The 13,644-nt window shown below is 33.9% G+C and overlaps 1 protein-coding gene across 3 annotated transcripts in view; it reads right to left on the reverse strand.

Annotated features, from left to right (window-relative positions):
* Positions 1–3,857: 3,857 nt before the first annotated feature.
* Positions 3,858–13,644, reverse strand: part of LOC111084914 — a 31,117-nt gene continuing 21,330 nt past the window's right edge. For 2 of the 3 annotated variants that reach the window (XM_022381493.1, XM_022381492.1), the window contains exons 3-4: positions 9,258–9,466; positions 3,858–4,693 (exon numbers count right to left, since the gene is read on the reverse strand). In XM_022381493.1, coding sequence (XP_022237201.1) covers positions 4,553–4,693; positions 9,258–9,466 — 350 coding nt within the window. In that variant the 3' untranslated portion in view covers positions 3,858–4,552. The remainder of the gene's footprint in view (positions 4,694–9,257; positions 9,467–13,644) is intronic. The other variant, XM_022381494.1, reaches the window with a different exon arrangement.

Raw genomic sequence — 13,644 nt, forward strand, 5'->3', positions numbered from 1 at the left:
TATATTAAAATTATCAGATCATACTATTAATATGATAAATATTACTTTGATGAATTTTTTTTTTAAAATTGAGTGGGGGGTGCCATATGGAACTCTTACCCGTGTATGATCATTTAAAAAATATGAAAATTGGTTTAATAAAAATATTCCAATATTTGGGGCACGCTATTTAATGTTGACGTAATTTCACCACATTCATTTACAGTAATAACATCTTTTTTTACGTAAATACAACGTTTAAAAGTTTTATTTACAAAGTTACTGAATCATGATGTACTTATAGCAGAGGTTTTTGCGGTCAGATTCCAGTCTTTGTCATGGTTAGCTGCCTTATTCGATCACCTGATGTGAATTATTAGTTGTTGTTTTTGTTAGTCACTGATTACCAATTAGTATTTTCAGTAAATTTCATCTTCTAATATGTGGTGATCTTCTTTTTTATTTCCTTTTTCAAGTGTTCAGACTATCCATTTTGATGAGAAACTTAATAATATCTTAAGAATTACAGATCTTGATTAATCTGGAGTCTGACATCTTCTCTTTTTACTGTTTCATCTGTAGTCCAGGCATTTACCTGTATCTGTGACATTTTCTGTAAACTTGAGTAAATGAGTTGTTTTACTGACCAATCACGATAGAAATGGAAGCTTGTTATTTTTTCTATTTTCATTGAGAAATATATTACTGTCTGTTAATGCAAAAACGTAATTGCATAATATTTGGACCCTAGCGGTAGTAAACGGTATGAAAAAATAAGTCGGAAACTTGAGTTTTAATTGCAGTGTAGCTATCTTTTTTTTTAGTAGTTAATATTAATCCAATTCGATAAAACAGAAAATAACCCACGCACTTCGAGGTTCCTGTACAGTGCGTTTGTCTTAGGTCAATCTGAGCTTGAAATCAAATCGAAATATTACAGTAAAATAGTCGAAACTTTTTACTGTAGAAAACCTCCGATAGTTTGGGTTCTATTTCATTCTAAGGGTATTTAAGTGCTGTGCTTGATTTTATTTTTCAACATTTATAAAAGAAAAGCAACAAAATAGTTGAAGATATGGTTAATAAAAGGGGTTAAATGAGAAAAACGTGAATACCCACGAGTTGAACTCGCAGGGTGAGAATTAAATTAATATAAACAGATACAAAAAATTCCAGAAAAAAAAATAGAAATTAAAACAACAACGACTTAGATGACTAATAACAAGCGCATATAGGAAATTAGAAGTGTTAGTTGGAAATCTGGAAAAACGAGGAATAATATGGTTGTTTCGTATTGCTTAAATCCCGTCCGTTTGTTTCATGTAACTAACCTGTCGTAACTTCGAACGGTTGTGGTGTCATGTGACTGAATTGCGGGACAGCTTGTTTGATGAAGAACATCTTTTCGTTAACTGATTTATTCTTGAAGAGGAATTCGACTACTAAATATTTGTAGGAATCTAACAAATAATTTCGGAACTCCCGTATTAACCATGTGATTATTGCCTTGCTATAATTATTTTAACGTTATTCCACTGAAAATATAAAAGAAATATAAAAAGAAACAGAAAATATATGCAAGCTGAAAAATCCGAAATTTTTTTTTTTATTAAAAGATCAATTATGAAATGCATGAAACAGTATTTGAAACTTACAAAAGTATCTGGAAAATTTGTATAAATATTTTTTCATAAGATCGCACATTTTTGAATTTCATTTTTAAAAAGTGTTAAAATCGTTTTAAATACCGAGAATCTTACCAAAACGAATCCAGGAAGCTTTTGTATTTGTTAACAAGAGCTGGATCAAATCGAAAAGCGAATTAATTGATATTAACTTCAGATCAGAGCAAGCTACCTTACTTACACCAAAAAATAAAAATCAACCCAGTAATGAGTAAAGTTAATTAAATATACTATATCTACTTATTGCAATTAAAATGCATGATTTCATTAGTTGTTCTGTATTTCTGGTAAGTTATGGAGAACTGGTTTTGGCACGGCACATTACTATGGTTAAATAAGCAAACTACGAAATTGGTTTAAACAAAACTTAAATGTTTTACGATGTTTTATATATCAACTGAAGTTTGAAAATACAACTCTAAATACTGATACCTTAAAATGTCTATATGAAAATTTATAAGGAAAATAAGAGCATAAAACATGGTATGAGTAGACGCACGCGCACATGTATATATGTCAAATAGCCAATCTTTGGCAAATTACTAACATTGTGGTTTGACAGTTTTTTTTTTTTTTTCATTAAAAACTTTAATATTCTCGAAAGTGACATACACAAATCTTATAACAATTACAGGACTTTTCTAAATCGAACTTCCACTTAATTTGCTTTTTTGGCTAATTACTTAAAGTTTATGGCGGTTATTCTTCATATTTCAACTCTGAGAAGTTTTTGGAAATTGATAGTATTAGTTTTAACAATAAAATACATCGCCAACACAAAAAATCTCTTCTCGCTGATACTTCATATGCCATACTTACATAACCCATGTAACTAATAACGTTTGACTTTTTGCATAGTGAAGGTCAGATAATCGAGATCATTTCAAATTTCGGTGTTAATGCTTTGACTAACTAGCTTGCATATCACAACACATGAGATCAACTCTGAAAAACTCCGAGTAGCATGTTACGAAAAAACTAATTACTAAATCGATAAAACAACTTAAGCTTACAGTTCATTTATGGAGTTTCGCGTAAAACTAATCTAGAATTATCTGATATAGCCATCCCTTAATCTAAGTAATACACTAAACGCCGCCAGCTGCCAACGCTTAGACTAATCTTTACCAACAAATACTGGGATTGACAGTCACATTATAACACTCCCACGGCTGAAAGGGCAAGTACGTAAGGCGACGGGTTTTGATCCTGTGATCCACAGATTGCAAGTAGAGCTCCATAAGCATCAGGCCATGCCGTAATCAGTCGAAGCTTATACTGATGGTAGTATAAATAATTATTATCATATAATCTTTAAAAAGGGGTTCACATCACTTTCTCATATATAAAAAAACCAAAGACATAACAGCAATTAAAACAAAATATTTAAAAAGTTGAATAGGTGAAAATTTCTCATTGGTTTAGCTAGTGTTCAACAGGAAATTTGTTTAACACTGCACGTCAACCAGATAAGGAAACGTCCAGATAGTTTCACACATCACGTAAAAACTGCTACACAATTATACTAAAAGAAATACGTGGTGTTTTATTATGAGATATGTTAAACCAATTCCCGTAAGATCAAGACATTATTATTATTACTTCCCCGATATATTTCTTTTACTAGATTTTCTACATTATCCATACAATTAGCATTGATTTGAAGCTAATATTCACGACAGCCCGGATGTTTTCTCATCATTCTAACTATTCCAACTCTTAAAACTACAAGTCTCTACTGCAATAATGAAATCAATATATTTAATTCAAGGAAATTACATAACAATAAATCTGTAAAACAGTTTGATTTCAGTGAATCAAAAGAAATTGCTTCGGTATGTGATTTACGATTCGCATTACCGATTTATTGTAATCTTTCAAGATATTTCTGTCTACTAAAATAGTTTCTGATGTTTATCAAAGAAAGCTAAAAAACTAAAAGCGTGCGAGTGTCATAAATGACGTATCAACATAGTCTTTTAATTAGATACTTAAATTTTTATTCACAAACAAAAGGGGGAAAAACAATAAAAATGAAAAGTTTGATCACGTTATAACAAAATAAACAAGGACTAGATATTAATATATGAAATAGCTAGCAAGGTATAGATGAACATATCTACGTTTAATATTACTAAAAACAACCAAAAAAATAAAACCTGATTATTGAAAATTGTCAGAAGTACATATTATGACTGAGAATTTAGAAGCCGCAATTTATTAAATAGATAATTCCTTACTTTTATTGCAAAAACCAACATGTCTTTATCTTCAAACACCACTAATATCATACTTATAAAACATTTAACATCTGAGTGAACACCCCAAGAGTAATTACCAATGTAACACTGTATACAATAAATACAATACTTTGGCTTGAGTGAAATAACAAACATGTCTGAAACTGAGACCAAATGCCGCATTAAAGTGATTTGGTAGTACTTTTCCATAAAAACGACTATAGCGTCACTACTTTGCAGAACTCTTACTGGAGATTAAATTGTTTCTAATACGTGTATAAATTGCTCCTCGTCTTTCTTTCAGTTCCATTTATATCGCACAGCTATCATGTAGCTGTGAATAAATGATTCATTTGTCCGGCAAATAAAGAATAGAGTGTCTTTGACAAACTTGTATATGCTGCAAACACAACATCTTCGTGGTGAACAGAACCACACATCGGGCTTGAGAACGGAGTTCGATAGTTTATTTTAACGTGTGAAATGTAGTCTTCCAGGATATGCCTGGGATGTAAAACGTGGCAAATTGTCACAAAATTTGAGCAATGAACCATTCAGCTGTAAATTCGATTTTCAATAAAGAATGTACTGTAGCCTTTCCTGCTTATCAGTTAATAGATTTAATATATATTTAGAATAGTTCATAGGTCACATGTCCAGACGTGATCTGTCACCACTGGAGTAATATCGATGCCAACATCTAACTGTTTCTAATCTTTGGTTTCTTTGTAGCCAGGAGAAGATACGGTTCAACCAATAACGAAAGACGCCATTTCCCTCGCACACTCCCTACGAAAACAGAAACAGAATCTAATGTTTTAAGTTCTTAGCATGTGTATCATATATATAAAGTAAAATTTACCCAAGATCCAGCCCGTGATGAAAACGTTAATGTGGGCTAGTAGAAGTGAATATTAATGTAAAAATTGGATCAACAAATCCATATGGATGCACTTGCTCTATTGCTAACAATAATGTAAACAAATAGAACATAGGAATTCATTTATAACAATTTTCTGAGAGTTGTATCTAAATTTATTTTTGTTTATTTCCTTGTGTTTATACACAAATATAAACATGAAATGAATAATATTTGTTTCACCTGCATGCCTTCAAGACCATAAGCCTAATAATAATAAATATTTTTACATTATTATAAGTATTTAGAAACAATTATTTGTTGTTACTAGAGGAACTGTTTTCTTGCAATTTTTTCGTCTCTCGTACATCCATTTATTCAATTCTTGGCTAATATTCAAGAATTTAAAACATCCTAAATGCATGGATAAAAACGCGTGAATGTTGACTGAGAATGTTTACCTGTTTGTCGATTAATTGGATAAAAAACCATGTTTTGACAGTGCTCCTTAGAAGCAACGTTTTCGTAACCTAGGTCCCAATAATTTTGACTTGAGAGTTCAAAAATTAAAACTGTTGCATAACGCTTTTTACTACAAGGAGCCCCCCCCCCCCCAGTGGCACAGCGGTCTGTCTGCGAACTTACAACGCTATAAACCGGGTTTCGATACCCGTGTTGGGCAGAGCACAGATAGCCCTTTATGTAGCTTTGTGCTTAACTACAAACGAACAAACAAACAAACTTTACTACAAGGAATACCGCCATCAAGAAAGACGTTTGCTATTTTCAACATGAACAGTACTTTATGCGACACACATATATATAACATAATTGCACAAGTATATCCAAGCATAGCCGTTCCTAATTTAAAACTGCTTACCTGAAAAAAAGCGAACAACTAGTCAGCAGTCCCTGCCGCATACACGATTGAATAGTGGAATCGCCACGTTCATAACGCGCCTATAACTGAAAGTGCGCGAAGCGTATTCTGCAGCATATCGGGTGTTCGAACCATGGAACTTCCGATCCCTATGACGCTAATCATTTACACCCCACCCACCCCTCGTCGACTACATTGAAATAAATGCTCACTTGTGATACAGTAAAAATGAAAACGATTACTAACTTTATAAAATAAAAAAAAAAGAAACAGAGGCGAACTTTAAGGTTTGACAATGTTGACTGAGACATATTAAACTTGTATTAATACGAAGGCTACATATTGATGAAATTCCTCACATTAGTCCATTCAAGACGGCTTTATATTTATAAGATACGTGTAATATAAGCCTTACTGAAGCATCGCTTAATACGGCCTATTAATTAGGTATTATAAATAATACTAACCTATTGCTTTTTAGCCGTCGGCGATTATTCACTCAGTCAGAACCGTGACTAAATAAAGGGATTAATTTTGTGTAGCAATAAATAATCTTCAGGAAGGAATAACGATTTTCTGCCAATAAAGATCGCCCAGCGCTTACTGACTACAGTTACATGCAAACTTAGGAGACTAAATAAACAAATATATCTGTTCTGTTTTGTGAACTGTATATGACCTGAATAGTGTGTTAATATTACTGACTACAGTTACATGCGAACCTGGGAGACTAAATAAACAAATATATCTGTTCTGTTTTGTGAACTGTCTATGACCTGAATACTGTGTTAATATTACTGACTACAGTTACATGCGAACCTGGGAGACTAACTAAACAAATGTATCTGTTCTGTTTTGTGAACCTGGGAGACTAAATAAACAAATGTATCTGTTCTGTTTTGTGAACTGTCTATGACCTGAATACTGTGTTAATGTTACTGACTACAGTTACATGCGAACCTGGGAGACTAAATAAACAAATATATCTGTTCTGTTTTGTGAACTGTCTATGACCTGAATACTGTGTTAATATTCATCCGGCGTAAAGGTAGCCTTAAATTTTGAATACTACAACCGGGAGAAAATCTTTTTAAGAAATTGTGCTTATTACTTTTGTTTACACGTGTTAATTTAACTTTGGGGAATCGTACCCTAAAGACGACTCGATATGGGTTTTAAATAAGCTGTTGTTGTTTGTTATTAAGCACAAAGCTACACAAAGGGCTATCTGTGCTCTGCCCACCACGGCTATCGAAACCCAGTTTCTAGAGGTATAAGTCCGCAGACATTCCGCTGTGCCAGTGGGGAGGGGGCTATAAATAAGCATACTAAAAGAAGCCACCGGACGGACACACACACACACACACACACACATTTTTCTTTTTTGAATAAACGATTCAGGCCACGTGTGTCTCCCGATGAGACAGCGGTAAGTTGGACTCATAAAGCTAAAATCCGAAGTTCGTTTCCCTGCGAGACAGATCAGTGTGACTTTGCTTAAAAAAAAACAACTAAACTAAACAGGCCAAGTGTTAGGCTTATCGATTGTTTTAAAACTTTTTACCTAGAAATTCTTATCATTTCCTAAAATTTTAACCGAAAATGACAACATAGTCTAATTCCTAAAAGGAAATGATGATTCAGTCAACTTTTATCTGCAGTTGTTAACCTGCTATCTTGCAGGTGCATAAAAGGATGCTGTATATGTAATATTACAGGATGCTGTATGTCATATTACAAAATTTTTTTTCACTTTAAAAAAAAATAAATAAACGGAACTTAAAGGCAGAATGAGAGTTTGATAAACTAATTTCATATGTATTTGTATGCTTTTCACACATTTTGACACCACCCAGTGGCACAGCGGTATGTCTGCGGACTTACAACGCTAAAATCCGGGTTTCGATACTCCTGGTGGGTAGAGCACAGATAGCCATTGTGTAGCTTTGTGCTTAATTACAAACAAACAAATTTTTAAGATGAATAAATACATTTATTCTAGGCTATTAACGAGACTGTGTAATTTATAGTCTAAAATATGATTTTTTTTTAAGGTTAAAAGTTTCATTACATAAATTAATCACTTTTCTTTACTTCCAAGTAAACCAATAAACCCACTAGATTAAGAAAGGACGACGGTTAATGCAAAAAATCTATTAAGTCCTATATTTGAGTACTAAACTTTTAAATGAAAAAAGTGAATTATTATCAGAGATGAGAAAGTGATTTCTTATAGCTGAAGATTAATAAAAATTACTAAATTTACCACTTGCTGCTATTTTACAAAGCTGTTGGTAAAATAAATTGTTTTAGTTAAGTCGTGAAATACGTAACAGTCAGGAATTACGTGAAAAATTGGTAAATGAAGAAGTCTTATTTGAATTTTACACGGTGTATATGTAATTTTGCTATATTAAGATATACAAGTAATATGAAAAAAACATTTAGTAGATGTAAAATGATGTAGGGATGGCAGTGCCATAAATAATGCAAACAAGAATATAGGGATGATACAGCTATACATAGGCCATACCCTCATGACCCTCAATATTAAAATTTAATGCTACACTGTAAATTGCATATCTGACTTGAATATTATTGCAGTTGGAAATTATATATTCTTGACTGTTAGTATGCAATTTGTTTATCATAATATCATGGTCATTTCAGGATAGGCTCAATGTAGCGTAACTATGATCCTAGGCCTTGCGTACAAGGAAAACCATGTTGAGTCAAAACATGTCTTAGTTATCAGACTCTCTCGTTACAAGATCGGTCGATTTGACCCACCTCGTAACCATTTTGTACTGACGCATTTTACAGTTTAACATTAAATTTTGGTATTGAAAGTCATGTAGGCATGGTCTATATATATAGTTGTATCATCCCTATATTCATGTTTGCGTTCTATTTGGCACTGCCATTCCTACATTACTTTACACTTACAAAATATTTTTATTAATTGTACATAATATACGGATTGGCTCCCTAAGGATGCCAATTGTATAATGTACAAAGTATATAGTATTCTACATGTTAGTCATCTAATGCTCATTCATTATCGGCTGGTAATTCCTGTTTTACCCTATACTTAAACTTTTCAAAGGAACACCAGATTTATGTAAAAAAAACTAACTTTAAGGAGTAATAACATCGTTTACACTAGAATTATGATTTTTTTAAATATTTTGTATGTAATTATAATAATGAAATGGGTAGTCCGAGATCGTGAAGACTGTTTTACCCTATCAAATGATGATAAAATTATAGTTACTGCTAGAACTAGATAGGCGCTAGGCTTGTTGAAGAAAGATGATGATGAACAAAAATAAGATATCTCTGTTTTGGCTATTCGCCTGTTTTTTTACTTTGGGACGCTCTGGATAGCTGAAAAGCGGCATATACACCGGTGAAAAAACAACTATGCCAGGTAGCTCTTGATATCTAGCTTCTGATAACTTATAAAGGAGGAAATCCAGATGACTTTTATATTGCTTTAGTACGGGCGTCTGTGCCATCACTACATAGTGTTAGCGCACTCTCCGATATTTATAAACAAAATGTATCGCAGCAAACGTTTTACTCAATCTAAATACTGCTTGTATCTTTCTCACCTGATTCCAGTTTTGTTCAAATTCTGCACTGATTTCTCGTAGAATGGACCCGGTTTCGTGTATCCATGCTTCAAACGGCAACTCCACCAAGGTATTCGACAAAAGACGAGAAGATGGCGTTTGGACCACATCTGGAAGAGCTTGGTTGGAAGAGGTATTGAGAAGTATTAAAGATAAATCACTGTCCTGATTCTGGGAAACTCTATTACCTGGATAACGATTCAACGAAATGCAATAATTATAAACAAGGTAAGATGAATTAAGAAGCTTACGCACTAAAATAAATGCAAAAAAAGTATGGTTACGTATAATACTTTCAGGAACTTGAAACGAAATAAACTGCAATGTAATGATGACAACTTCATTGGTTGTCCTTAAATTACAAATTATTTACTCTAAACATAAATCACTACTATCGACTGATCAAATTAATTGTTTTCTAGAGATGTCAACATAAGAGAGGTCATATTCTTAAGACTAAATTAAGTTCAATTTTCCCAATTGTTTGTTTGAAGTTAAGCACAAAGCTACGCAATGGGCTATCTGTGCTCTGCCAACCACGGGTATCGAAACCCGGTCTCTAGCTTTGTAAATCCGCAGATATTCCGCTGTGCAACTGGGGGGCTCAATTTCCTTAATTGATAAAAGAAAACAATATAATCTAAATAATCAACTTTTTAGATCTTTGTTCTTAGGTTTACCTTAATAAGATTGTGGGAATGTAGGTTTATACAGAATTATTCATTAAATAATCTTGTGATGAGTAAGCATCGAAAATGTTGATTCTAAAAACGCCATATCTCGTTAACACGTTATATGAAACTCAAGTATACGTTCTATACAATGTTCAGTACACACATAGTGAAATGACAAATAAATTATCTTAAATAACACTTCGAGTAAAATATTTAGACTAATGAGAAGATTTAGGATAATTTCCTAAACTCTCCTGTCACCAGAAAACATTGTCAAAAATAACAAACGTACTTCGTAAACAGTAAACAAAAGCCATCGGTTATCTGATCAGTATAAATAGTTAATCAATGATTATTGCGGCCTCATCAGTATTTATGGGCGATCTCAAACCAGTATAAAAAAATTAACTGTTATCATTAATAGAAACGGGATTCTCTTCATCCAGTGTTCACAGCTATAAGCTAAACTTTAATGTTTTCACAACCCCCAACCTTCCAAAGAAAAAACCGAACCAAGCAAACAATAAAATAAATTTAGTCAGAGCAGTGATCCTTGTTCATTTACTTTTTACGAACAGTGTCCTACCAGCAATTCAGTAAATAAAATATGAATTAAATGATTGAAAATTATGCAGTCATAACATTTCAAATGCCAAGTACTCTCGTATATACATATGGTGGTTTTTAACTATATTGTGTGTGTGACGTATTCAAATAACTCGCAAATAAATTAATACAGCAAGCTTTTCTGAGGTTTTAGTCCACGTGGATTGACTCCATACAGTGAATCTTTATTCAAGTTATTTCATCTATTTTATACCCTAGGTTTTCCATACAGTTACTATGGAAGTAGCATACTCTGTGTTAAACAATCACTTCAGCATTGGCACCTAAACATTTAAGCAAGATAATTCACACTTGTAATAAAGGAAAGATGGTCGCTGCTTTTCTACATAATAAACTAGCATCTCTGTTATGTTACAGTATAATTAGATATGCAGGTAAATATCTATCTAAACCACAGTTTTTATATATATGTATGTATGTATGTATGCTGGTAAAAATGTACAGAAGAGGATGACTCTAATTTACAGTCTGATAAATAGGTTTTGTTTTTCTTATCTGAGCGTTAAACCAAAGCTGCACATGTTTATTTTGACCGTCTATGAAAAAGTGAGAGACTTAGAATGACATCATCAAGTGTATAGACTAGTGCTATTATTTCTTACAGGCTATATTAGGCGTGTGTACGGAATTCACAAGACAGTTCGCTTTTACTCTGTTCTTTATCCCCAGCACCTCTAGTGTGCCGAAAGAAAAACTGCGTTCGTAGTCGCATCAGCTGACAGACAGAAGATGAAAAGAAATATGGGCTGAGTCATAGCAAGGTTTAAACTGTCGTCAAATAAAATTCGCTCTACGCTCGTCTTTGTTATTCCTTTCACATCCCTCGTGTTAACATATCTTCTGTTTACGTTAAACACACAATACTATAAAAAAAACTGTTAAACATGTTCTAAATAACACATTTTTGATTTGATCCCGAATACAGGACTGCACTCCTATACGTTGGGGTTGGAAAAACAAAGATCCCTAACAAAGTAAAATACCTCTTACCTTACTATTAGAGGAGTTGTGGAGAAAATAGTGTTACAAAAATATAAATAAGAATCTTATTAGATTTTCAGGCTTAATAAAACGTATCATTTTGATAAAAGTTGGTAATAATGCCAAAACTCGTAGTTTAATGATATAAAATGTGCCTAAATACTTAATATTTCTTACTCTTTCTTTACAAAATTACGTCTTAAGGTTAATTTTCTCCTTCAAGAAAATGGCTGATAAATAGTACAATAATGGTAAAACTCTGTATAAACGCTATAATATCTCAACATAGCACAGTATTCAAAGTATACAATTTTTTAAAAATTAAACGGTGGTGTTGACCATTTTATATAATACCTCAAGTGCACCCATTTGCTTGCTAATATTATGGGGCAAGTTTATTAAATGTATGACTTCATGCTACAGTGCATACTTGTAAGGTTAATTCTGATATTTTGTATAACCCAAACATTTTGAAATTGAAATATGTAAAGATCACTACTGTTCCGACACGACATAGCGCCGTAAACAATATATTGAACCTATGCTGACTTTCTGGGACATGTTATCTTAGGAAAAGACAAGCCTGTTTAATATTATAAGTTAATTACACTTAAATTTAAACTAAAACCAGTTACATAATTCTGATAGGACTTGTTTGTTTCAGAAAACATTCGTGATCGAGTGATTATTATATACAAACATATGCTGTTGCACTTTGTTCCACTGCCACAGTAGGGGTGCAGACAGACCTTTCCAAATCTTGCACAGTCTCTCATCAGTTTTTGTCCTCCATCAATACATGAGTTATCAAATCCACTTATCCTCCTGTCTCTATCCCCAACGCAGCATCCAGAGAATGCTCGGGCCCCTCTCCATTAGTCCCTCGGTGCAGGATCATTATTCGGTCTCGCACTCAATCACTGGAATCTGCTTCGTCTGATAGAAACCTGCCCACACCACCCAGGATGGAAGCCATGGAGGTCGATGGACCTCTTTCTAATAACAAAAACGTCGTGATCGTAAACAAAAAAAGACTCTCCATCGAGTTGCCACTTTCATACAGTGGAACTGTTGAGGCTTCCATACTAATTTAGATGATATTAAGGTCTTGATTGATTCTTATTGTCCTGTGTGTCTCTCCTTACAGGAAACATTCCTTTGACCTACCGATGCTGTCACCTTTCGGCGATTTTCCTTGTACAGAAATGACAGGTTGTGTAATCGACGAGTTCCTGGAGGTGTGGCACTGTTGGTTGACAGTATTCCCCCCACCATGCTTCTCTGCCACCTACTATGCCAATGGAGTCTGTTGCCATACATGGGTTGTGCGATTATAGTTTTTCTTTACCTGTCACCAGGAGAGGATTATGATCAAGTGGACCTTGATGATCTTATTAAACAGTCACCATCTCCCTTATTCATCTTGGGAAACTTTAATGGGTGGTGATGTTGATGGGAGGGGTCATTCTGTGGAGCGTTTGCTCTCGGATCACAATATGCTGATATTCGGGACATCACTGACACCCTTGGGGAGTGCCTTTTGCACCTTTCCAACACTTCTTTCTCTTCCCTTGCCTTCTTTCCCATCAAGTCAAGGGCTGAACGATTGCCACTTTCTTTTCATGGCTGATCATATCTATTAATATAATCATCCATTTAAGCTGGTGGACTTCCACTCCTATGGGTTGCGTGGCCATTTACTCATTTTTATTTGTAACCTTTACTTGATGAGTTTCCATGTCGGTGTGGGTTCGCCCCTGTCCCGTTCCTTCACACAAGAAGTTGGAATCCCTCAGAGCTGTGGCTTGAGTGCCACACTTTTGAGTATTAAGATCAATGCTATTACTAAACAGCTTCCTCCTACTGTTGCAAACAGCCGCTATGTCGATGACTTCCACATTTTCTGTTGGTCAGCTTATGGTCAAAGAACTTTATATCAGCCTCCACGAGATGAACATCACTACCTTGTCCCTTATGTGGATCACAGACCTGTGATTGAGGCACGACTTAACGACAGTTGGCACTCGATTTGAAGTGAAAACAACTTCATAAGCTTTTCCAAATTAGCCTACTGTTGTTGTTTA

This window comes from Limulus polyphemus, unplaced genomic scaffold (genome assembly GCF_000517525.1).
Source record: "Limulus polyphemus unplaced genomic scaffold, Limulus_polyphemus-2.1.2 Scaffold168, whole genome shotgun sequence".
NCBI classification, from domain to species: Eukaryota; Metazoa; Arthropoda; class Merostomata; order Xiphosura; family Limulidae; genus Limulus; species Limulus polyphemus.